The sequence below is a fragment of the Vulpes lagopus genome, chromosome 4, assembly GCF_018345385.1.
Source record: "Vulpes lagopus strain Blue_001 chromosome 4, ASM1834538v1, whole genome shotgun sequence".
Taxonomy (NCBI): Eukaryota; Metazoa; Chordata; class Mammalia; order Carnivora; family Canidae; genus Vulpes; species Vulpes lagopus.
In genome coordinates this window covers 87,550,314-87,577,370 of record NC_054827.1, presented here as the reverse complement: position 1 = coordinate 87,577,370, position 27,057 = coordinate 87,550,314, and the positions used below count along the sequence as shown (strand labels likewise).

General features: G+C 36.9%; 1 protein-coding gene across 2 annotated transcripts in view; it reads left to right on the top strand.

Moving 5' to 3' along the window:
- The window catches only part of JMY (junction mediating and regulatory protein, p53 cofactor), a 107,074-nt gene that overhangs the window by 38,225 nt on the left and 41,792 nt on the right, over window positions 1-27,057 (top strand). For both annotated transcript variants that reach the window (XM_041752155.1, XM_041752156.1), the window contains exons 2-3: window positions 3,432-3,605; window positions 17,824-17,974. In XM_041752155.1, coding sequence (XP_041608089.1) covers window positions 3,432-3,605; window positions 17,824-17,974 — 325 coding nt within the window. The remainder of the gene's footprint in view (window positions 1-3,431; window positions 3,606-17,823; window positions 17,975-27,057) is intronic.

The following is a 27,057-nucleotide window of genomic DNA, read 5'->3' as shown; positions in this document are numbered from 1 at the left end:
TTTCTTGTGTTTTGTTGATGTGTCCATTCTAATAAGACCATTAAAGGCATTTTTGCATTTTAGTGGTTTTGATTTATAGCATTTCCTTTTAATTCTTATTATTTCCAACTTTTTGCTTATGTTATATTCATTTGTTCTTGTATGTTGTCTACTTTTTCTATTAGATTCCGTAGCATATATTTTTTAAAAAAATTGATGTATTTTAGAGAGAGTATGCAAGTGGGGGGACAGGCAGAGGGAGAGAACTTACTGAGTGCGGAGCTTGATGCCATTAACCATGAGATCATGCATGACCTGAGCCAAAACCAAGAGTCAGTTGCTCAACCTTCTTGAGGCACCCAAGCACCCCAAGATTGCCTAGCATACTAATCATAGTTTAAAGTTTCCAGTCTGATAATTCTCATATCCCTGCTTATTATACCTGAGTGTGGTTCTGATGCTTGCTCTATCTCTTCTAATTTTGCTTTTAATATGCCCTGTAATTATTTTTGAAAGCTGGACATGATGGTACTAGGTAAAAGGAGCGGAGATAAATATGCCTTTAGAGTGAGGTTTTGTTTATCTGTCTAGAGGAGGCTAGACTCTGTTACTCCAGGCAATCGCTCTAGGTGTCAGAGGCTAAAATTTCCTCTGTTGTCTTTGGTTTTGTCTCCTGTGGTGTTTTGGGTTTCCCTGGTTACTTCTTAAAATCCTAAGACATGTTTTTTTTCTGTTTCATTCTCCTTTTGTACAGGAGCTCCACTGATGAAACAGTACGGAATTAGGGGAATAAGAAGTGCTAATCGTAGATTTATGATTACTTTTTAATCTTTTAACCTCTTGGTGTGTCTGCTCTGGGCCTATTTTAGACACTGTATTTTTTAGTCTTTTTTAGTCCTATGATATCCTTAGGGAAACCTGGGTGGCTCAGTTAAGTATCTGACTTCGGTTCAAGTCATGATGACCTCAGGGTCCTGGGATCAAGCCCCTCCTAGGGCTCAGTAGGTATTCTGCTCCCTTTGTCCTCCAGCCCCCTTGCTTGTGCTCACTCACTCCCTCAAGTAAAATCTTAAAATTATTTCTCCTTTGAGATTTTTATTCTGCATGAGCAGATTGTGTCCATTAGCTTTTTATAATAATTGCTTTAAAATCTGTGCTAAATCAACAATATTTCATATTAAATTTGGTCTCCATTTAATTGCCTTTTGAGCATTGTTTTCCGATTTCTTTGTAGGTCTGCTAAATTTGGATTGTATTCTGGACAGAGAGCCTCTGTTGTGTGTTATATTCCCCCAGAGAATTTTTTTGTTTTTTTAAACAGGTTTGTTTCAGCAGATAGTTAATTTAATTGGTTCAACTGCAAACTCTACTACTCTTCTTACACAGAGCAGTGGCTAAAATATTACATTTATATCCTTACCTGCTATGCCCATAGCCTATGCTATGTATACATAGTTCCAGTCATCATCTTGAAATATGAGTAGAGTGTATTTTTTTAATGATTTTTGAGAGAGCATGAGGGACAGAAGAGAGGCAGTGAGCAAGAAGCCCGCAGATGGAGCTTGATTCTTAGATCCTGGGATCTTGGCCTGAGCCGAAGGCAGACACTTAAACTGAGTCACCCAGGCACTCCTTGAGGAGAGTTTATATACCAATTTGGGGTTTCCTCCTTTGGCTTTCTCCTTTTCAGCATTCCTCCCACAACCACCCTTTTCTGTGTGCTATGGTTGCCTTAAACTCTGCCCTCTGATTGATTCTTCAAGCACCAAGACTAGTTTTGTTTTATACAAACTTCTTTCCTCTGGTAGCCACTGGGGCTTGCCCTCAGGCAAAATGCCATGAGTAAAAATTCACTCAGGGTCTTACTATCTTCTAAGTATTGATGTTCTCCAGTTTTTATTTACTTCTGGTCACTTTAGTGCCTTCAGGTAGTTTTGTAATACTTTGCTCAGCGTTTTATAGGCACTATTGGTGAGAGAGTTGGTCTAAGAAACTATTCAGCTGATACTGGATAGTGGCAATTCTTCATATTAGCAGTGAAAGTTGGAATTACAATACCCTTAAAACAATAACATTCATATGGTACTTTTTTTTTTGTCATAAAAACACATTAAGGTAGATTATCTGATTCATCATGATTGTTAATGATATACTAGGCAGACACTAACATGTAGTTGCTGGTACATTTAGTGCTAAGAACCTGGGCAGGAAGAGAACTTGAATTCTAAATTGAGTATAAATGTATAGCGCAATAAGGTTACTAAAGCAAAAAGCTGGAGAGGAAAATAGTAGTGAAAACTTTAGGTATGCAATGAAAAGGAAAATTTTGTGCCTTTGAGAAGATGAAACCGTCACCAGGTAAATAGGCACCAAGAGTAAATACATAAAATATTGTCTTGCCTACATAGTTTTTCTCAAAGTCTTTTAAAATTTTAGCGTAAGCTTCCTTGGATTCTTAGAAAAGGATTGCCTATTCTCTCCAGGTCACACAGTGTGCCATTATTGCCCTCTCATTCTTTCTCATGGTATTCATTGTTTCACTGTATTTTTATTCCTTTTAAAACTTTAAAAAATAATCTTTATAATATCACAGTTTGTAATTTTTAAACATTTACTTAGTTTCTGTTTATTCACTATACTGTAAGCTTCCTGAAGAGAGTATCTGTGTTTTTGTAATGTTCATGTTTGTTGAGGAGTGAAGGAAGACGTGTGTGCACATGCATATACACGTACCAAGGAATGCAAGTAAGAGTTATAAAAATCTATTATACTCAGTCTTAAACTTTTTAAAGATTTTATTTATTTATTCATGAGAGACACACACACAGAGAGAGGCAGAGACCTAGGCAGAGGGAGAAGCTCCATGCAGGAGGCCCGATGCGGGACTCGATCCCAGAACCCTGGGATCAGGCCCTGAGCCAAAGGCAGATGCTCAACCACTGAGCCATCCAGGCGTCCCAGTCTTAAACTTTTTAGTACAGTTTTTATTAACCTAGATTTTGAGGGATGTAATAGGCATGAGTTGAAAGTTAATGTGGGAATGTTCCAAATTGGGAGGAAGAGCAGAGTGGTGAGAAGATTTGGGAAAATTAGTAAAATAATATTGGCAAGAGTTGATAATTATTTTGTATATTAGCAATGAATTTTTTTTCTACCAGATAAGTGGGGAAAAATTTTTAAGGGCTTAAGTCTAGGCAGGTAGATAGTATGGAGTCCCAGAAAATACACAGAATAGGAATAATATGAGAGCAGTTTGAAAAGGATGATTCAGGCAGGTCTTGGGTAGTAAGACACATCAGTATGGAGACAAGTGATGAAAAACATTCAATGCTTTTTGTTCCTTCTGTGTTTCAGCATTTCAGGGTCCTAAGAGGTTAAGGGAGGGAGTTTAAATCAAGTAGTATAGGCTATTATAATCAGATACTTTGCAATAAAACTTTCTCCTTCCACAGCTCCTGGATAAGCATAAGAATACAGAAAGCATGGTTGAGCTTCTGGACTTGTATCAGATGGAGGATGAAGCCTATAGCAGCCTTGCAGAAGCCACAACTGAACTATATCAGTATTTACTACAGCCATTCAGAGACATGAGAGAACTTGCCATGCTACGAAGACAGCAGATTAAGGTATTTTTTTGTCACCTTTTTTTTTAAAAAAATATTTTATTTATTCATGAGAGACGGAGGCAGAGACACAGAGGGGGAGAAGCAGACTCCATGCAGGGAGCCCGATGCGAGACTCGATCCTGGGACTCCAGGATCATGCCCTGAGCCAAAGGCAGACGCTCTACCGCTGAGCCACCCAGGCATCCTTTCTTTCTTCCCTCCCCTCCCCTCCCCTCCCCTCTACCGCTGAGCCACCCAGGCGTCCCTCTTTTTTTTCCTTCCTTCCTTCCTTCCTTCCTTCCTTCCTTCCTTCCTTCCTTCCTTCCTTCCTTCCTTTTTTTTTTAAACCTCCATAGTAGCCTGCTTGTTGCTGGCTGGCCATGGGTGAGCTTTTTAAAAATGTAGATACCTAGTCCTTTCTCTCCAAAGATTCTATTCTGGTCAGTTCAGGTTACACAGAACCTGAGCACCTCATTTTAAAGTATCTCAAGGGTGATTCTGTTGAGTAGCCAGGGATGAGAAGAGCCTAGAAAGTAAAGTTGAAGATACATTGAGAAATCCCCATTTCCCTCCTTCCCCTCCTTTTCCTATACTTCTCTTCCTCTCTCATTTAATGTTTTGGGGATTGTCTAGTCTTAGATTTCTTTATCTGAAGTTTTCAGAACATTTCTTCTGGGAATACCTTATTTGAAAGTTAGATTTTATTTATTTATTTATTTAAGATTTTTTTATTTACTCATGAAAGACACAGAGAGAGAGGCAGACACAGGCAGAGAGAGAAACAAGCTCCCTGCAGGGAATCTGATACAGGACTTGATCCCAGGATTCAGGGATCATGACCTGAGCCAAAAGCAGACACCCAACCACTGAGCCATCCAGGCACCCCAAAGACTGGAAGAATTTAATGTTAGAGCTTAAAAATTGTTTTTTGAAGCTTTATTTTAGGGGTGTGGGAAGTACAGAGGGAGATGGAGAGAGAATCTTAAGTATACTGCATGCTGAGGTTGGATCCTGATGCAGGGCTCCTTCCCAGGACTCTGAGATGGTGACCTGAGCTGGAACCAAGAGTTGGCACTTTGTCACCTGGGCAACCCTTTAGAGCTTTAAAATCTATGATGTTTAATTTTCATGGGTAAAGTATGCATTACACTTTTTGAGGCAAGTGTTACTACATTTTCTTTTTCATGGTGTTCTTTTAGCTACTCTTTTTTTTTTTTTTTTTTTCTATCTATGTCTTTGTGGGAAATGACATAGATACAACCTTAGGTCTGTAAAATATCATCCTGAAGCTTTGGCAAGGTATCAAGGAATGAAGCTAAAGCCGTATTTATAGAGAAATTTATTGTTAGTAGAGAAGAATAAAGTTTTAAAGCAACCATCCAGACTTTCACCCTAAGAGGGTAGAAACAGAGAGCAAGTTAAACCCCTAAAATTAAGAGTGGGGTCAGTAAAAAAACAAAACATTTAAAAAAAATCTGTGAAACAGGACAGCCCCAGTGGCCCAGTGGTTTAGCACCGCCTTCAGTCTGGGGTGTGATCCTGGAGACCCGGGATCGAGTCCCATGTCAGGCTCCCTGCATGGAGCCTGCTTCTCCCTCTGCCTGTGTCTCTGCCTCTCTCTCTCAATCTGTGTCTGTCATGAATAAATAAATAAAATCTTTAAAAAAAAAAAAAGACTTAAAAAAAAAATCTGTGAAACCAAAATGTGGTTGTGTTTGGGAGCAAAAACACTATATTTTATAACTCTAGCTGAATTTTTTTTTTTTTTTTTAAGAGAAGAGCCACATATCTGGTAGGACTGAAAGTGCATATATCACTGCAGATTCTACAGATGTTAAAGTTAATAAAGAAATATGGACAAGTTGGTGCCAATAAGTTTTATTTATCTATCTATTTATTTATTTATTTATTTTTAAAGGTTTTTTATTTACTTATTCATGAGAGAGAGAGAGAGAGAGAGAGAGGCAGAGACACAGGCAGAGGGAGAAGCAGGCTCCCTGCAGGGGACCTGACGTGGGACTTGATCCCGGGTCTCCAGGATCATGCCCTGGGCTGAAGTCGGCACTAAACCGCTGAGCCACCCAGGCTGCCCTATTTATTTATTTTTAAGGATATATTTTAAAAAATATTTTATTTATTTATTCATGACAGACAGAGAGGCAGCGACTTAGACGCAGAGTGAGATGTGGGACTTGATACCCGGACCCCAGGATCACGCCCTGGGCTGAAGGCAGATGCTCAACCACCGAGCCCCCCAGGCGCCCCAAGCTGTGCAATTTAGATGAAATGGATAAATTATTTGGAAAAAAATGCAAATTATCAAAAAGGATTCACAGAGAAACAGAAGACTGTTAGGAGCCCTATATTAACAATGTTGGGCAGTTCATAATTTAAAGCCTTCGTAATGAGAAATCTACAGGTCCAGATGACATCATTGGGTTTATCAAAGATGTAAGGAAAAAATTATGCCAATTCTACACAAGCTCAGAAAATAAAGGAGGTGGGATGCCTGAGTGGCTCAGTGGTTGAACGTCTGCCTTTGGCTCAGGACATGATCCCGTGGTCCCGGAATCAAGTCCCACATCAGGCTCCTTGCATGGAGCCTACTTCTCCCTCAGCCTCTGTATCTGCCTCCCTCTCTCCGTGTTCTCATGTATAAATAAAATCTTAAAAAATAAAATAAAATCTTAAAAATAAAGAGGGAATACTTCCCAACTCATTTTTTTTAGTCTAGCATTATCCTGGTGTCAAAATCAAATGATACTGCACAAAAAAAGAACTAGAGACACATGACCCTCATGAATGTAGATGCAGTAATCCTTAATATGATCTTAAAAAATAGGATCCTAGTGATCAATAAAAATGATCATACAGTGTGTATGTTTAGGGTTTATTTCAAATACAAGGTTCTTTTAACATTCAGAAATAAACCAGTGTAATTTACCATATTTGACTAAAGGGGAAAAAAATCAATGTGTCTATGGATGCAGAAAAGCATTTAACGAAGTTCAGTATCCATTCGTGATAAAAATTTAGCATACTACAGGAGGAAAGGGGAATTTCCTCTACCTGATAAAGGGTATGTATAAAAAGGCTACCTAACATCATATATGATGGTGAATGATTAAATTCTTTCCCTCTTTGGGAACAACGCAAGATTATTTACTCTGACCACTTTATTTTTATTATATTTATATTTATATTTATTTTTATTTATTTATTTATTTATTTATTTATTTATTTATTTATTTATTTTAATTTTTATTTATTTATGATAGTCACACACAGGGAGAGAGAGAGAGAGAGAGAGAGGCAGAGACACAGGCAGAGGGAGAAGCAGGCTCCATGCACCGGGAGCCTGACATGGGATTCGATCCCGGGTCTCCAGGATCGCGCCCTGGGCCAAAGGCAGGTGCCAAACTGCTGCGCCACCCAGGGATCCCTATTTTTATTATTTTTAAAACGATTTTATTTATTTATTTGAGAGAGGGAGGGAGTATGAACAAAAAGGGAAAGGGAGAAGTAGATTCTCCATCTAGCAGGGAGCTCAACTTGGGGCTCGATCCCAGGACCCTTGGATCATGACCTGAGCTGAAGGCAGATGCTTAACCAACTGTGAACCACCCAGGTGCCCTGCTGTCACCACTTTAATTCAGTGTTTTTTCTGGAGTTTGTAGCCAGAAAAAGATATATGGCATATAAATTACAAGGACAAAATAAAGTCATCTGTACTTTGAGATCATATGAGATATCCTAAGGAATTTTAAACAAAAAACCTGTTGAAAATGATAGGTTAAAAAAAAAAAAAGAAAATGATAGGTAAATGTAGTTACAAGATCAGTATTAAAATTTAGTTTCATTTTCTTTTAGAAATGAAACTGAAGAGGCAACTGGGTTGGTCCAGTTGGTTACGTGGTCTGCCTTCATCAGGTCACGATTCCACAGTCCTGGGATGCAGCCCTGTATCAGGCTCCTGCTCAGTGGGGAGTCTGCTTCTCCCTTACTCCCTCCCCACCGCTCATGCTTTTTCTGTGTCTCTCAAATAAATTTTTAAATGAAACAATTATACAAAAACTTTAAATTACCATTGTAAGTTCTCTCTGAACACAAACTCTTTATGAATATATTTTATAAAATATTTGAAAGCTTTGTACACTGAAAATTATAAAACTTTGCTGAGAGTCATTAAATGAGTGTACCTTAAGAAATGGAGGAATCGTGTTAATAGTTTGGAAGATTCAGTAATGTTTAGATGTCAGTTTACAGTTTTGTAGGTTCAAATTAAAAAAATTTTTTTTTTGTAAGATTTCATTCATTCATGAGACACAGGGAGAGATAGGAATGCAGAGACACAGGCAGAGGGAGAAGCAGGCTCCATACAGGGAGTCCGATGTGGGACTCGATCCCCGACCCTGACCCAAAGGCAGACACTCAACCGCTGAGCCACCCAGGCATCCCCAAATTAAAATTCTTTTTTTTTTTTTTTTTTTTTAAAGATTTTATTTATTTGTTCATGAGAGACAGAGAGAGAGGCACAGGCAGAAGCAGGCTCCATGCAGGGAGCCAGACGCAGGACTCAATCCCGGGCCTCCAGGAACACAGCCTGGGCTGAAGGTGGCGCTAAACCGCCGAGCCACCTGGGCTGCCCCCCAAATTAAAATTCTAATAGGTTTTTCCCCTTCAGAAACTGACAAGCTAATAAGTTTTTATGGAAAAACAAAGGATGGCTTTATAACAACTTTGAAAAAGATGAAATTGGAGGACTTACAATACCTGATTTCAAAATTTACTAAAAAGCTAGAGAAAACCAGTCATTGTAGTATTAGCCTAGATGGAATTGTAGATCAATGGAAGAGAATAGAATCCTGAAATAGATGCATGGTTACATAGTAAGGTTTTCACGAAGGTGATAGAGCAGTTCAGTGGGGAGATAGAATAATCTTTGCAAGAAATGCATACCTACTACAATTGCATGCCCATATAAAAAATTGATCTACGTCCTTCGACCATTTACAAAAATTAACTTGAAATCCATCTTAGACTTAAATAGAATCTCTTATGTTCTAAAACTTAAATAAGAGGGGTGCCTGGGTGGCTCAGTATGTTAAGCATCCAACTCTTTTGGCTCAAGACATGATCTCAGGGTTGTGAGACTGAGCCTTGCATTGGCTCTAAGATCTTTCCCTCTACCCCTCTCCCTGCCACCACCCCCTAGTTCTCTCTTCAAAAAAAATTATAAGAAAACACAGAATGTTTTCACAATTTTGGGGGAAGAAAAAAATAAGGGCTTTTTGACATGATGAACAAAACTTGACCCATAAAGAAAAAAATTGATAAATTGGACTTTACCAAAATTAAACACTTATTTTTTGAAAGATTAAGAAAAAAGGTAAGCCCATAGATTGGGAAAAATACTTGTAATACATCTGAAAAAGGAACTGTACAGCTCAATAACACAGCCAAAAAATTTAAAAACAGGCTAAATATTTAAAAGGCACTTAAAGAGAGACGCCTGGGTGGATCAGTAATTGAGCATCTACCTTTGGCTCAGGGTGTGATTCCGGGGTCTTGGGATCAAGTTCCGCTTTGGGTTGCCCACAGGGAGCCTGCTTCTTCCTCTTGCTGTGTCTCTGCCTCTCTCTCTCTCTCTCTGTGTCTCTCATGAATAAATAAAATCTTTAAAAATAATAAATAAAAGACAAAGAAATGGCCAATGAGGACACACAGAATCGCTTAAAATAGTCATCATAGAAATTCAAATTAAAACTATAATGAGATACATACTCATTAGAATCAATATAATTTAAGATTCTGGCACTTCCAAGGGCTGATGAGGATAGAGAGTAACTAGAATTCTAAAATATTGCTAGCATATTTTATAGTGGTGTAAGCACTTTGATAGACGGTTTGGCTCTTCATACGTTAGACATATACATAACTTACTACTCACCTATTCAAATCCTAATTATTTTATAAAGAGAGAATAAAACGTCTGCTCACAAGACTTAAACACTAATACTCATGCCATGTTTCTTCACAGTAGGCCCTAACTAGAACAGCCCAGATAGCCATCAGCAGATGAATGGATAAGCAAAATGTAATATTTTCATATTTATAGTATAAATACTCAGCAGTGCAAAGGAATTAATTTTGATAGGCACAACAACATGGATAAATCCTAAATTTTGCTAAATCAAAGATGCCAAGTAGAGCAGTGTATATACATGTGTGAAGTGATGGATGGCAGGGGAACCTTCTGGAAGTGATAGAAATATTTTGTGTCTCCATGGTAGTGGTTGTTGCTTGGGTGTATGTAGCTATCAGAAGTCATTAAATTGAGCACTTTAAATGGATTCATTTGATTGTATGTAAATTATACCTTAATATGCTGAACAAAAGACGATAGACTCTAAATTATATAAATTCATTTACGTGAAAATCTGGAGATTATGGTTGTGATCTATGTTGACAGAAAGCTTAGCATTTGTTGCTTGAGGTTGGGCAGTGGAGATTGAGAGGGAACAGATGTAACAATCCTTTGAGTGATTGACAGGCTGTAAATTTTGGTTAGTGGTTTTTACATGGGTATATAAACATGTCAGAATTCATCAAACTTACACTTACTTTGGGAACATTTTTTTGTATGTAAATTATAACTTAATAAAGTTGATTTTAAAAAAATCTTGTAAAAATTGATTAGAGGCACACAAACTGGAGTGATCAACACTGTCTAAAGATACATCAAAAAAAAGATTATCAAGAGTTTCACCATTGAAGAATGAAGATGAATTCGATAGGAAGTGGGTACATAATGTCTACATTGGAGATTGGAATAGAGAATGCTCCATAAATAGATAAAAACAGGAATGGTACAGTGAATAGGCATATACTTGTGCTTTTAGTCAAATTATTGAACAAATAACCAAATCTTAAGTCCTATCTGGCACCATTAGTCGATGCCAGTAAATAGCATGACTGGGATCAAAACACATGTGTGTTTGACTGCAAAGCTTGCTGTTTTAGTTATACCATAGGATGTAAATTGTGTGATACGTCTTGGGTATAAGGATTTGTAGGAAATGAGAGATGGTCGGGCATCCTGGGAGTTTTACCTATACTCTAGATTTTCAAGAACTTTATTTCCAGTGGTTTGATTAACCTCGATATTAAGGCATGATAGAAAAGAAGTTAACTTGGCACCTTGAATATCTCTTTATATTTGTAAAATTAAAGTATTTATAAAGTATTTGTAAATATACATTTATATTTTATAATATATAATTTTAAATATATAATATATAAAAATAAATAATACATAACATATATAAATTATAATTCATTTAATTATATAATTTTTTATTTATATATACACCCAAGCAACAATTTATAATATATAAATTTTATAGATATAAAATATATAAAAATTTATATGAAATATATTTTATATTTTATAAAATAATACATATATTAATATGATACAGTTACTGTATATATTAAATGTACTTTATTATAGTCTATATTTTTATAAATGGTGATTAATAAAGATTTTTCAATAATCTATAATCTACAATAATTTCAATAATCTTGGTTTCATCTATAAGCATTAAGCAGCCCTACCCAGAATTTTTGGCCTAGAAATTCTGAGACAAACACCCCTTGAGGGACTAGGAGACTCTATGTCTAATATATTGGTTCTCAAAAACTGGACTAGTAGCATCAATATCAGTTGGAACCTTGTCACAAGTACAGAATCTTGGCCCCCCCCTCCCCTTTTTTTTAAATCTTGGTCCTTACCTCAGATCTCTACTGAAACTGTAGGGGAAAGCTGTCAGCAGTCTTCGTTTTTAACAAGTCTTTCAGGTGATCATGATGGATACTTAAGTTTGAGAACCACAAGTTTAAAAGAACTTAAAACCACTAAGGGATTGAACACACTGAACTCAAAGTTACGATCTCTGGGCCTCAGGTTTCACAACTATAGAGTGAGATTCAAACTAGATTCTGTCTAGATTTTTAAATCAGCCTATTAATGAGTCAGGGTTAGTTACTGAGTGGCCCACTAATTTGTTTATTAGCTAAAAGCAGTTCAAACACGTTGGCCAGCTTTTAGTACTTGCTGAAAGAAATAAGCTAGAATCTAGAAGGCATCCTCAGTTCTTCTCTCCCCTTTGTAGCAAGGCGCCTCATTTTGCCAGTCATCTCCTCATTGAATCTTAAATATGCTCTTCCACCCTTCCTCTCCCCAGGACCAAGAAATCTGTAGGTATCTGGTGAAATATATATAATACTATTATATTAATAGTGTGTATTATATATATATAATTATATATATAAAACTCTCCATATTATACATATAATATATATACTCTCCAGCCCCTATTCTAGCAGACAAATTAGAAAAGGGCCTTCTTCTGAGCAGCTGCAGCAGTACACATGATGTGGCAAAACGTGGGCTTTTCAGTCTCTACACTCTGTATCCTTCATCGGGCTCTTTTGTACACAGTGTGACTGCTACATTATTGGACCACTATATACTATTGCATGCCAACTGTGAACTATATAGTGCTGTCAGTTTACATTAAGCTACTTTTCTCTTACCTGAGCCATTTTTTCATTGAATTCCTTGGGTTTAGATTTCTCACTTTTATTTATTATTTTTTTAGGATTTATTAATTTTTAGAAAACATGCATGAGAGTGTGGGGAGAAGGAGAGGATTTCAGGCAGACTCCCTGCTAAGTATGGAGCCTCACACAGGGCTTGATCTCATCACCCTGGAATCATGACTGAAGCTGAAATCAAGAGTCAGACCCCCCAAGCCTGACTGACCCACTCAGGCACCCCAGATTTCTCTAATCTTTAAAAAAATATATCATTTCACACTTTTTTTTGAGAATATTGATTTACTTTGAATACAAAAAATGCACACATAGATACTTCCAAATCTGATCATGTCATTTTGTTAATCATAGTCACCTTTGGGTGATGCCTGGGCCTGGAAAATTTGCACAAAAGGTACTACTACATCAGTATATATACAAATTTATCTTGCCATCTCTTTCACCTGAGAATTGGAGGGTTTTTTAAATTCCTTCTTCACCCAGTAACCAGACGGTAGACAGGAATAACACCTAGGTTTCTCATATAAAAACCAGTATCCAAAAAAAAAAAAAAAAAAAACCCAAAAAACCCCCAGTATCCAAGGAAGTGATGTACTTCATAATAGGTAATTGATGCCAAGAAATCTGTATTTATTAGTCTCACTATAGCTACCTAAACTGACACATACTTTTTTCCATTTTAAAAACAGGCACTGTTTTCTTTCTAGCTCTGAAATTGAAAACAGAGATGTCATTGTTTTTAAGCACACGATCCAGCTGACCAATGCTGTACATTTTCAGACTTGCCAAGTTAGGAAAGGAACTTAGTATCCTGGCTCAATGTCTTAGGTACAATAAACTGTAATAACATTTTTTTATAAGTTGGCTGTACCATTAATTACTGAGTTTCAGAGGTCATTTAAACGGCATTAAAAAAAAGCATAGAGAGCATGTTTGTGTTGCGTATATTTGAATGTGCCTTTACAGTGAAGGTAAAGATAATCCAATAAAAAAGTACAAGTTTTCCTCAAATAATTAAAAGCAGATTTTAATTTGTTCTCTTTAAAAAGCCATAATGCAAGTTTCCTCACATGTGTACAATGTTAGGCATCCAAGTAGAAAAGATTTCTATTTAATGATCCGAGTTAAGATTTTTGAAGTTTGAACACTGTTTTGGTGTTTATTAAATTTTTTTTTTTAATTTTATTTTATTTACTCATTAGAGACACACAGAGAGGGGCAGAGGCAGATTCCATGCAGGGAGTCTGATGTGGGACTTGATCCTGGGACTACAGGATCACACCCTAGGCGGAAGGCAGGGGCTAAACCGCTGAGCCACCCAGGGATCCCTGTTTATTAAATTTCTATTCCATGGTTGTGTCTGTAGGGGTTTGATTGGAAAAGTAAACCAGTTATTTCAATAGGGGGAATTTAATACAAAGAAGAGTTAACTTGATATAAAGTTGTTAACCAGATGGTTAAGAAGGCAGCTCTAAGATATCAGAGCTAACAGTTGTAAAAACAGCCACCACTTCTGGGATTAGTGGCACACAGGGAAAGCGATGGTAATTATTAAAGCTTTAGTTAGCATGAAGGATGGACTGTGTGTGGAGCTGAAGTCCACGGAAAGCAACATGGCTTGTCAAGGGCTGGTGTGTCTCAGCTCAAAGGAGAGACCCAGATTTCTGGGAATGGGCAGGCTGGTGTTGGTTTGTCTTGCAGGGGAGGGTGAGCAGAAAGTGAGGCTACTTCTGCTAAGGCCGATGAACTGTAAACTGGATTCTGTGAACTGCTTCAGGAAGGGCCTGCATACGCTGGGATGAAATAAGTCTGCGATGATGCTCATTGGAACATCGAACAGGAAAGTCAGGTGATACACATAAGAAGAAGCAAATCTCTTTTCCTTCCTCTAGCCCTTTATATCAGCAAAGCCTAGATATGGTTCACAGAGCCCTAACCCTAGCATTAGAAGGCTTAAGGATGAACTTGAACTGATGAACAAAAATTCATATATATCTTTAGACTTTTGAAGTTAGGGGGGGAAAAACACCCTACTAACCTAGTTTAAGATTTTAGGCACAATAAGTCCTTGAAAGTGTACAAGATTTAATCATGTCATTGAAAAGTTGTGTATCATAATGTGTTGAATAAGTTAAAAATTTAGCTGTAGTGTTCAATTTACTAAATTTCTGGTCCTCATTTAAGAATATTAGTCTTAAACCTTTTAACTTGAATATTTAAAAACAGAGGTAATCACAACAAAGCACAAACCTCGATGGTTTTGTTAGAGAGCAAACAAGTCTTCAGAGTCCTCCTATCTGAGCTAAAGTCTAAATATGTCACTGACTCCTTAGAATCTCACAGTGGTTACGTATTGCCTCTCAAACTATAAATTCAGCCTGACATTTTAAGGCCTCCTAATAGTGATCACAACCTCCTTTTCTAGTCTTATCTTCCATTATCTTTATCTGTTTTACTTAAACTCCAGACATGCTGGACTGTTCTGTCCCTTACCACACTGAACTTAGCTGCCTCTAGGCTAGTCTTTTGCTCAGGTTAATTCTTGCCTCCAGTAGGCCTTTTGGGTGGTTCTACTTCCCCATTTATATTCCATATGTATCTATCAATCATACCCCTCCTTTATAACCCTCTACAGCTTTGAACCTGAATAAGGTACATCCTGAGCTAAACAGCTAAATGTGTTCTTTTCTTACCAAACGTGTCATTTACCTTGAAGGTCTTAAAATACTTTTTTTTCTTTTTATAGAGACACTTTTTTTTAAAAAGATTTTATTCATTCATTCATGAGAGATAAATAGAGTCAGAAACAGAGACACAGGCAGAGGGAAAAGTAGGCTCTACGCAGGGAGCCTGAGGTGGGACTCAATCCTGGGACTCCAGGATCACGCCCCGGGCCGAAGGCAGGCGCCAAACCGCCGAGCCATCCAGGGATCCCCCTATAGAGACACTCTTAACTATTTTTAAAACCTAGATAAAATTCTCCTTGTTCATTAAGAATTTACTTATCATTCCCATTAGAAATTTTCTTCCCAGACTCAATACTGCAGCCTCTATAGCTGGTACATCGCATGGTATCTTAGGTATATTCTTTTTTTTTTTTTTTTTTTTAATATCTTGTTTATTCATGAGAGACATAGAGAGGCAGAGACATAAGGCAGAGGGAGAAGCAGTCTCCCTGAGGGGGAAGTGACTTGATCCTGGGACTCTGGGATCATGACCAGAGCCAAAGGCAGATGCTTCACCACTGAGCCACTGAGGTGCCTCCAAAAGAAAGGTATTTGAAGTCTAATAGTTAGGGATCTATATTAAGCCTAGTATAATACTTACTGATGCTGAAATGAATAATTAAATCATAAATGATTGTGTCATAGCGCTCACACTTAATATGTAGCACAGCTAGGTCTCCTGATTTGAAGACAGATTTCTACATCATCTTTGCTTACCCTATCCTCCAATTAGATTGTAAATTTCTTAGGAGGAAGATGTGTACCTTACGTTATATCCCCTGAAGCACCTAGTACAGTGGGCTCTTTATTCAAATTATATAATTGAAAGATTCCAAATGTTAACTGTCGTAAAATCAAAAAGGAAGAAAAAAGCTACCGTATTCAGTAGTATCATGTAATTTGGGTCTTGGAATATGTGACTGGAGATACAGTAATTGTTTTGTGAGAATTAAAAAAAATTCCAGTCTCGGTGAGTAAGGAATATGATATCAAGAATCTAAGCTCTTACTGACTTAATTATGCACTATTTTTATAGTACCAGAAGTAGAGCTCAAGTAATTCTGTTTTCCAACTATTAAGGAGGACATTTAAGTTCTGATCATATCTCAACTTCCCCTCCCTCCCACACACACTAGGGGAAAAAAATAAGTCTCACAATTTTGCCTCTTGATGGTCCTCCTATATGAAAACAAGAGCTCATTGTTTGCTTGACTAGAAAGAGGGAAACTTCTGGGATAATGTGTTTTAGTTTTGTCTAGTTGGTATAGTTTGTGACCCAAAGAAGAGAGAGAACATTTTTTTGGTTCATGATTATAAAAGCAATATAAGCAATACATACACAATGAGGATTTGGAAAGTACAGATTTTAAACAGAAGAAAAATAATTACCCATAATCTAACGAAAAATGACCTCAGTAATACATTGTACATATTTTCTCCTTGTTTTGGAGAAACAAGGATCACGCCCTGGGCCCTGGGCCGAAGGCAGGTGCTAAACCACTGAACCACCCAGGGATCCCTATGTAGTCATTCTTGATCCCTCCTTGTGCTTTGCTTATTTTGTCCATTTATAACACTTCTTATAAATTGCTCAATTGTGAGCTGAGTTTGTATTAAGTGATCTTGCATATATTTCCATCTCTATCTGGAAGCTTCTTCATTTGCTTAAGGAGCTAGCAGTATATTGTTTTTTTAAGGTCAAAACCAAACGTTACCTTCCTCTCCCTACATTTCCTACATTAACGTGTTATTTTGGGGTAAGGCTGTTCTTTTAATCTGTTTATGGCACCATTTAGAGAAATGCAGCCTGTATTATTTCTACTTGTGAAGCTTTTTTACAATTTTTTTTTTGGTGGCTCATGATAGTTTATTTAGTTTTTTAGGAGTATGCCAGGCATGGGTTAATATCTTTCTTTGTTTTTTTTTCATCATCTTAATAAGATGCTCACTTCTCATTGAATTTTTAGGCTGTCTTTTCTTACTATATGATAAAGCAGGCTAGAGGGCACAAAGGATCTGTTGCTAGTCTTTATGGATTTCACCTTTCTTCCATGTTAAACATACCTGTGTAGTAATTTTATATACTTTTATATTAATACTGTCTGTACTGTGAATTTTATTACAGCGTTCACCTGGTACATCCCTGTCCATCATTTGGTTTTCAACTCTCCTTTGTCCTTTTGTTTCAGTTGTAACTCTCGCAAAATAGGTGTGTTTTTTTTTTTTTAATGAGTTTACTTATTTATTAGAGCGAGAGAGATAAGAGATCTCGAGCCGGGGGTTGGGGGGAGGCCAGAGGGAGAAGTGGACTTCTGCCTAAGTAGGGAGCCCAATGTGGGCCTGGATCCCAGGATTCTAGGTTCATGACCTGAGCTGAAGGCAGACGCTTATTAACAGATTGAACCACGCAGGCGCCCTCTTGCAAATAAATTATTTTTGTCTGTTACTTTTGTTTAGAGGTCTTTGATAGATGGGCTGATTTTCATAAATTCTCAGTCTTAAAATTTGAGTTTTCAATTATTTTATGTCAGTTGTAAAAGAAGTATTTTAATGGCACAAATAATTCTTAATCTAAAAATATAATTATCCTAAGGAGGAAATCTATTTCCTCATCTAACATTTTGCTGTATGTCCTTTGTTTATATATGGAGGAGGGGATGATGAAAAATAAGATAGAAGATAGAAGATAAAAGAGAAATTGGGAACCAGTTTTTGCATCTGATAGCTTTAACATTGTTAATTTACTTATTTTGTAAATTAAAAGCTTCTATTCTAGAGCAAGAGAAAAATATGCTTCGTTTTAGGCATAATGCCTGATATCTAAATTCAGTGAATATTTAAGGAATGAAGAAAGAAAGAAGTGGGCTTCTTAATTTTTCTTTTTTTCTCTAAAGATTTCTATGGAGAATGATTATCTCGGTCCCCGGAGAATTGAAAGTCTACAGAAAGAAGATGCTGATTGGCAGCGAAAAGCTCACATGGCTGTGCTGTCTATTCAAGACCTTACTGTCAAATATTTTGAAATAACAGCAAAAGCACAAAAAGGTGAGTTTCCTAGTATAGTTATCCTTGTTAGATATTTTTGAAAGTGAGTGGGTTAAGTATTCCATGTTTGCAAGTTCTATAGAATAATATATAAAGATTACTCATAGTTCTAGTAGTTAAAAGATCCCTATTAGCAAATTATGGTTGATCCTTTCAATCTTTTTTGGGCATGTATTTACATATTCTTCACCTGTAAAAACTAGCAATGGAGTGTTAGTGTAGCTTAATTCAATTCTGATACTAACCCGTTATAGATTCCACAGCTTAAAGGCCCAGGTCCCAATGAGACTGCCCACATTTAGACCAAATAATGACATGTTTTGGGGTTCCCACAGCCTTTTTAGGTTTGTTCATTTGCTACAATGATCCACAGGACTCAGACAAGCACATACTTAGGAGAATTACAGTTTTATAAACAATACAAATCAAGATCAGCCAAATGAAGAGATATTTAGGGCAAGGTCTCTGAAGGTCCATTCCTTCCAATTTTCTTCCACACGTGGCCACAGAAATCCTTCAGTAGCAGTTTAAAGTCACTGCTATTTATTATTTTCATGATCTGCCTGACATTAACATAGTATAGCATTTAGGTTATTCCTTCAGCAAATCCACATTTCCTTAGAAATTGTACTTGAAGCAAATTATTCCTTCAGAATGCCAGTGTACCAAAGAAGAATGCGGTCTTTGATTCTTTAGCATCATTTGACATTGTTATTTAAAAAATTAAAAAAATAAAAATAATTTGAAAGTATCATGTTTTTAAATTTATATTTCCTTCATTATGACTGACTACTGCTTTTTAAAATGTAATAGTTGACATTTGTATCTCCTTTTCACTTAATACTTTTTTGGTAGGTTCTTTTTCTCTTAATAAGAGATCCTCATATTGGTTTATTTTTATTATATCACACTTGTACATCTATTGCAAATATCCGTTCCTAAATTTTAACTTTTTTTTTTTAATTTTTTTTTATTATTTATTTATGATAGTCACACACACACACACACACACACAGAGAGAGAGAGAGAGGCAGAGACATAGGTAGAGGGAGAAGCAGGCTCCATGCACTGGGAGCCCGACGTGGGATTCGATCCCGGGTCTCCAGGATCGTGCCCTGGGCTGAAGGCAGGCGCTAAACCGCTGCGCCACCCAAGGATCCCTTAACTTTTTTTTTATTGTTTACAAATTTACTTGTAAAGACCATTAGCTTCTAATCATTAGAAAATCATTAGATTTTCTAAAAATCTTTAAATTGTTACTTACATTTTTTGAAGTTTCTGGATTCCTCCAAATAGTTAAAACCTACTAAAATCCTGGGCAGCCCCAGTGGCCCAGCGTTTTAGTGCTGCCTTCAATCCAGGGCATGATCCTGGAGACCTGGGATCGATTCCCACGTCAGGCTCCCTGCATGGAGCCCTCTGCCTGTGTCTCTCGCTCTCGCTCTCGCTCTCTGTCTCATGAATAAATAAATAAAATCTTTAAAAAAAAAACTAAAGTCCTTTCATATACTTGGACATACTTTCATCTACTTGGATAAGCCTTTTCTTATGCTCTGAGTAATGACAATAGCTTCATAATGAAATGTATTACCCAGCTTGTTTTTTTTAAGTTTTTTTTTTTTTTTTAAGATTTTATTTATCCATAGAGACACAGAGAAAGAGAGGCAGAGGCACAGGCAGAGGGAGAAGCAGGCTCCATGCAGGGAGCCCGACATGAGACTCAATCCAGGGTCCCCAGGATCAAACCCCGGGCTGCAGGCGGCGCTAAACTGCTGCGCCACCGGGGCTGCCCTACCCAGCTTATTAATTACCCCCTCCTCATTATTTTTCAGAAATTTTGGGTGTATAGTCAATTATTCTAAGAGAGTACTATAATCCTATTCTTAAAAAATTATTTCTTCCCAAAGTAATGTAATTCTTACCAGAACAATACTGTAGAATTTGGTAAGAGGATTTTCCATATTCATCCCATATTCATGGGATGAGTAAATGTTTTGTTGTATGTCAGTATGATAATTGAAAAAATTATGTAGTTGATATATCTTGCCATTTTATCCAAGTCTTTTGTTTTCTTCCGGAAAGTTTTGCAGGGTTTTTTTGTTTTGTTTTTTAAAATCATCTAGGTTCTACACATTTCTCAGTTCTCTTCTGGGTGTTGTGTTTACTTTTTGTGATAAGAAGGATAGTACTCCTATTAATAGGTTTTATTTTTTAATTTTCAAGCCTTTGTTCCTGTTTTGTGATAAATAGGATATAGAATGTGTTGAGATGCTTAAATATTTCATTTCTGAACAAAGTGAAATTTAGTAGTTAACTTTTTAGTGATCATGTGATTTCTTTTTGTTGAGTAAATGTTTTTTGTTTCTTGGACTTAATGATTCAAATAGGTAGAATTATGGTTAGCATTTAATATTTGTAAGCGCTTTCTTGAATTGTTTTAATTCTAGTCAGTTATAACTTTTTAATATTGATGTGAGTGATTTTGTGCACAGAAGGTAGAAAAGGCTTCTTTTTATGATGCTCATTGCTACTTTGAAAACTCATAGTATCAGTCAAGTTTAATGCATCCCATCTTTCCTGTTCCTGAAATATTTGGCTAGACATGAGGCAGTATTAACTTAGGAAGTTTTGAGTAAATCACATTATTTGCTTCTCCAGTTTTATTTTATTAGGAAGATGGTATCCCATCCTTTTTAAAGATTTTATTTGAGAGAGAGAGCGTGAGCACGAGTTGGGGGGCGGGGAAGGGTAGAAGGAGAGGGAGAAGCCGACTTCCTGCTAATAAGCAGGGAGCCTGATGTGGGATTGAATCCTATGATCCTGGGATCATTATGACCTGAGCCGAAGGCAGAATTTTAACAGACTGAGCCACCCAGGTGCTCAATGGTATCCTGTCATTAAGGAATTTTGAAAATCACATCATCTGTTACCCTGCCACCATTTTTTATCCTCTATTCCTCAATGTACAATTTAAATACAAAAGTATTTATTTATTTGAAAACCCATATTAAGGGGCACCTGAGTTGCTCAGTCAGTTGACTGTCCAACTCTTGATTTCAGCTCAGGTTATGATCTCAGGTTCCTGAGATCTGGCCCTGTCATGGGCTCCCCTTGGGCCTGGAGTCTCTTTGAGCTGCTCTCTCTCCCTCTGCTCCTTCCCTCACTTGCACTCATGCTTTTTCTTTCTCTCAAAATAAAATCTTTAAAAACATATTAAGGGGTGCTTGGGTGGCTCAGTCAGTTAACCATCTGTCCTTGGTTCAGGTCATGATCTTGGCATTCTGGGATTGAGCCCCACCTAGGGGTCCCTGCTTGCGGAGACCCTGCTTCTCCCTCTGCTCTTGCCCCTGCTGTGCTCTTTCTATCTCAAATAAATAAAGTATTTTTGAAAAATAAAAATACATATGATGATGGGATATTCTGTTGCAGACATTAAAAGGGATACTGTAGACAACTATATGCATATGAATCCAACAGTCTTGATAGAATGCAACAAATCTTTGTCAAAACAAAAAGCTATGAATAGGTGCACTTGGGTAGCTCAGTGGTTAAGCGTCTGCCTTTGGCTCAGGTCTTGATCCCAGGGTCCTGGGATAGAGTCCCACATCGGGCTCCCCACAGGGAGCCTGCTTCGCTCTCTGCCTATGTCTCTGCCTCTCTCTCTGCATCTCTCATCAATCAATAAATAAAATCTTAAAACAAAAAAAAAAAAACTATGAACAAATCAAGATGAAACCAATAACCTGAATATTCCTTTAACTTTTCAAGAAATTGGGGATCCCTGGGTGGCGCAGCGGTTTGGCGCCTGCCTTTGGCCCAGGGCGCGATCCTGGAGACCCGGGATCGAATCCCACGTCGGGCTCCCGGTGCATGGAGCCTGCTTCTCCCTCTGCCTGTATGTCTCTGCCTCTCTCTCACCGTGTTCCTATCATAAATAAATAAAAATTAAAAAAAAAAAAAAACTTTTCAAGAAATTGGATTTGTAGTTAAAAATCTCACACAAATGAATTCTCCAGGTCCAGAGGGTTTCACTGGCAAATTTTACAAAATCCTTTTATATAGTATTACAAGCTTCTCCTCCAAAATACAGAAGAGGAAGAAATAATTTGAATTTATTAAATGACATCAGCAATATCCTAAATCCAAAATTCCACAAAGACAGTACTAGAAAACCCTACAGATCAGCATCCCACCTACATATTGACAAAAACCTGTGACCAAGTGGGGTTTTTCTTGATCGAAGAAAATCATGTTATCTGAACACCAATCAATGTAATCTAATCTACCACATTGAAGGTTACAACAGTGGTTTTTAACTAGAGGTGATTGTGCTACACAAAAAGACATTTGGCTGTCTTGAGACCTTTTGGGCTGTCTACTGAGAGTGTTACTAGTATCTAATACAGGCCATGGATTATATGAAGCATCCTATGTCACATAGGACAGCCCACCCTATGACTAAGAATTTTCTGGCTCAGAATGTCTAAAGTGCTGAGTTTGAGAAGCTTTAGCTTTAAAAAAAAAAAACAGATGCTGAAAAATCATTTGACAACATACAACATGCTGTGTGTGATGCAAACAGTGAGCAAACTAGGATTAGAAAAGAACTTCCTTAATCTGATAAAGGAGATCTGCAAAAATCTCATAGTCAGCATCACATTTAATGGTGAAAGACTGAATGCTTTCCCCCTAAAATAGGTTAAAAGATCAAGAATGTTTGCACTTATCCTGTTCAACATAATAAAATAAATCTTAGTGGTAATAAGGCAAGAAAACAAAGCATATAGTCGGAAAGGAAATAAAATGGTTCCTATTTTAGATGATGTTTATTTTGAACATTATATTAAATTTGTAATTATGTAAATTTATTTTTAAAAACTCTTCCAACTAACAAGTGACTTTCTCAGGTTAATAGGAAATAAGGTCAGCACCCAAAAATGAGTTCTATTTATCTATATAAGCAATGAATAGTTGGAAATAGAAATCTTTTAACAATTCAAAAAAAAATCCATTTATATTAAGTCTAACAAAACATGTACAGGATTTATATGCTTACAGTTACATACCATGATGAAAAAAAATCACAGATGTAAGTAAATGGATAGACATGTTATGTTCATGTATTGGAATGTCCAGCAAAGTAATGATGTCTGTTCTCTCCAAAATGACCTATAGATTTAACACTGTACAAAAGCAGGGCTTTTCCATGTAGATATAAACAGGCTGATTCTAATTTACTTGGAATGGCAAAGGAACTAAAATACCTGAAACAGTTTAGAAAGAAAGAAAAACAGAATCACATTGCCTGACTTTTACAAATTACTTTACAAATGATAGAGCTACTGTGGTATAGTATAATGGAAGGGACAGAATAAGAAATAAGTTCACAATACATGGCCATTTATTCTTTGACACAGGTGACAAGCACCTAAAAAAATGTTCAGGACCATCAGTCATTAGTATGCAAATTAAAACCACAGTGAAATACCAACACATGCCTATTAGAATGACTAAAAAAAATACAAAACCAAGGGCAGACTAGGATGCTGAGTAACAAGAACCCTCGTATTGCTGGTGGTAATGCAAAATTATACAGTCTCTCTGGAAAAATGAATGCAATTTCTTATGTAAGTTAAAAGATATGCTTACCATATGACCCAGTAATCTCGCTCATGGGTATTCACCTTAGAGCATTGTGACAATTTAAAAATGTAAAAGAAAAAAACCAGTGCATTAAAATATTGTTTCCTTAAACTATTAAATAATAGCTTAAAGATGACTTTCCCAACTGTAAGGCATTTGGTTTAATGTCTACTTTCTAGATGCATTCTTTAATGTTTTAAAAAAATAGCATTATGGTTAAAAATATATAACCATTATAGGGGCATCTAAATGGCTCAGTTAAGCATCTGACTCTTGATTTCCTCTCAAATCATGATCTCAGGGTTGAGAGATTGAACCCCACATCGGGATCCTTGCTTAATAGAAAGTCTGCTTAAGATTCTTTACCTCTGCCCCTCTCCTTGTTCTCTCTTTCTCAAATAAATTATTAAAAAATATAACCATTATAGAAAATTTAGAATATTCGAGTGGGGGGAACCCTACATAGTCATCTGTAATCCTATTACCTACGCAACCCCTTTGTGTTTCTTTCAATTTTTAAGTATATGGCTTATTACATAATTGCATTAATTTTGTATGTATTCTATATGGTTCATACTTCTGGCTGTGTACAGTTTTGATGATTGCTCTTATTTTATACTTCTCCAATTTTAAGCAACACCTTTTTGTACATGACAGCCATCATTATAGGGCTCCATATGCCTCATTAGAATCACTGTAGACTTCTTTATATTTCACTTCAGGTGACTTTATCTTAGCAAGAAGCTTTTTTTTTTTTTTTTTTAAAAAAAAAGATTTTATTTATTATTCATACAGAGAGAGAGGCAGAGACACAGGTAGAGGGAGAAGCAGGCTCCATGCAGGGAGCCCGACATAGGACTTGATCCCAGGTCCTCGGAATCAAGCCCTGGACCGAAGGTGGCACTAAACCGCTGAGCCTTTTTGAACTCAGAGATACTTGCTTGGCCATTTAATTTTCCTTTTTACCTTCCCCTACATATCAAAGAAACAGAATGAAGGTCTCTCTGTGGCTTTATGCTGCTGATAGTAATAGCTCTCCATTATCTTTCCCATTAAAAGGTTGCTTTCTTTTTTTTAGGAAGAGTAAAGCATGCCATTATTTTATTTGTTTCTTCTTAAACAGAGCCAGATGTAACCTAATTTTAACCTACTATTGCTTAGCTTTTATTTTAAAGATTTATTTATTCATTTTAGAGGGTGGGCAGAGAGAGCATGAGGAGGAGGAGTAAAAGGAGGAGAGAGAATCTCAAGCAGACTCTGTGCTGCATGTGGAGTTGGACATAAGGCCCGATGTCATGACCCTGAGATCACAACCTGAGCTGAAATTAAGAGTCAGATGCATGCTTAACTGACTGTGACACCCAGCTGCCCCTATTCCTGCTTAGCTTTCAAAAACATCTTAAATGGGCTCATTTCTGACAAATATACATGTTAGCATATTAAGCTTTTAAAAAATAGATTTAACATGATTCTTTGTGAACACCAGAACTGTGCTGCCTTCAGAGTTTTTTTTTTTTTTTTACATACACTAATCATCATACACTATTATAGAGTTGTTATCCTTATAATGTGAACGGTTCTCTTAGCAGGAATCTTTATTCTTGCTAGCAGAGGGAGAGAATAATCTTTCTAGAGATATCCCAGTAGTGTTCTAGGGGTATTCCAAGCATTTTACATTCACAAAGTTTTCTTTATTACTGTCATATTATTGAACTGTTGGGGAAAATAATTCCATGTGAAGAGAGTAACACTGTAAGACTATGTTCTAGCCAAGGTATTAGAAGACAGTGTCGGCTAGCTCTTGTGACAGGTAACAACATGAGACTGAATTAGGACAGGAAGCTACTGCTGACACTTAGTGGAGAGCAGGAGAATGGTGGTACCATGTGAAGTGGAAGAGACGTTTGAATAACTATCATTCTCTCATTTAATTTCCATAAAAGCTTTTGGGCTAGATGCTGTATTTCCTTTTTTTGCATGCAAGGGAAATGCACTCCAGAACAATGAAGGTTCTTGCCACAAGTTATATGTCAGTTACAGGTGGAATTGACAGTTTATCTCTGTGACTCCAAATCCTCTGATTTTTTTCCTACATTGTACTACTATATTGATCTTAAGGTTGCAGAACTATTATAATACAGTTTTCAAGGATAGGTAGAGTTTTTTTAAAAAAAAATTTAAAGATTTTATTTATTTATTCATGAGACACACACACAGAGAGTGGCAGAGACACAGGCAGAGGGAGAAGCAGGCTCCGTGCAGGGAGCCCGATGCGGGACTCAATCTCAGTACTCCAGGATCATGCCCTGCGCTGAAGGCGGTGCTTAACCACTGGGCCATCAGGGCTGCCCAGATAGGTAGAATTTATAAAGGCAAAGTCATTTGATATTCAACCAGTGAGTAGATTTTGTTAGAAAACCTAAAATTGAGATTCAGAGCAAGATTATGCATTGAAAAATTACTTCCCTTATGTTAGCACTTAAAGGCCACAGAAAAACCGAAAGAACTAATTTAACCATATTGAGAGAAGAGTATAAGTCAGTACAGTTCCTCATCTGTTATAATAGGAACTCAAGTACAGTTTTTAAAGATTGTAAATTGAGAAACAGCAGTATTTTTATATGGAAGTAACAACCATAAACAGTTAAAAATTGATTGCATCTGGGCACTGAGATTAAGGGGTAGGGGCGAGCTGACCTGAGAAACTGCTCTTTTTCAGTAGAAGCCTGCCTGTATAGTTTAATTTTTTTAAGTATATACATGTACTATTATAAAAACAAATTTAAGATTTGAAGACAAAGATTTGCTGAGATACCTTTCTTGAATTAGATGATTAGGAAATAGTAGCAGTAGAAGATTATCTCTTACATATAAAAGATACTAGTGCATGTGTAGTGATTTAAAGATTACATTCCATACCAATCAGATTGCCTTCCCCCTTCACGTTAAGTATGTCTCTGACCTATTAAAGTGGTTGGACCTAGGATGGTTGGTTTAATTGTAGAGGTCCCAGGATAAGTCACTACAGTACCACAATCAGTGATAAACTTCTTTAACTCAGAAAGATAGCAGCCATTTTATTGTCAAGAAGTGTTTCTTGGAAAAAAAAAAAAAAAAAAAAGAAGTGTTTCTTGAGATAGATTGCTGTTGTGACAAATAAAAAGTTATTTTTTTCTTTTCCTTTGGGGGGCGTAGGAGAGGAAGTTGGGTGTTTTCCTTGGGACTTGGTTGTACTGCTCAAACTCTAACCTTAGAATAAGCCTCCATGCTAACATCTAGGATTTATTTTATTCCTTCATCAGATTGTTAAAATATTTTTTTTTAATTTTATTTATTTATTCATGAGAGACACAGAGAGAGAGACAGAGACACAGGCAGAGGGAGAAGCAGGCTCCACGCAGGGAGCCTGACGTGGGACTCGATCCCGGGTCTCCAGGATC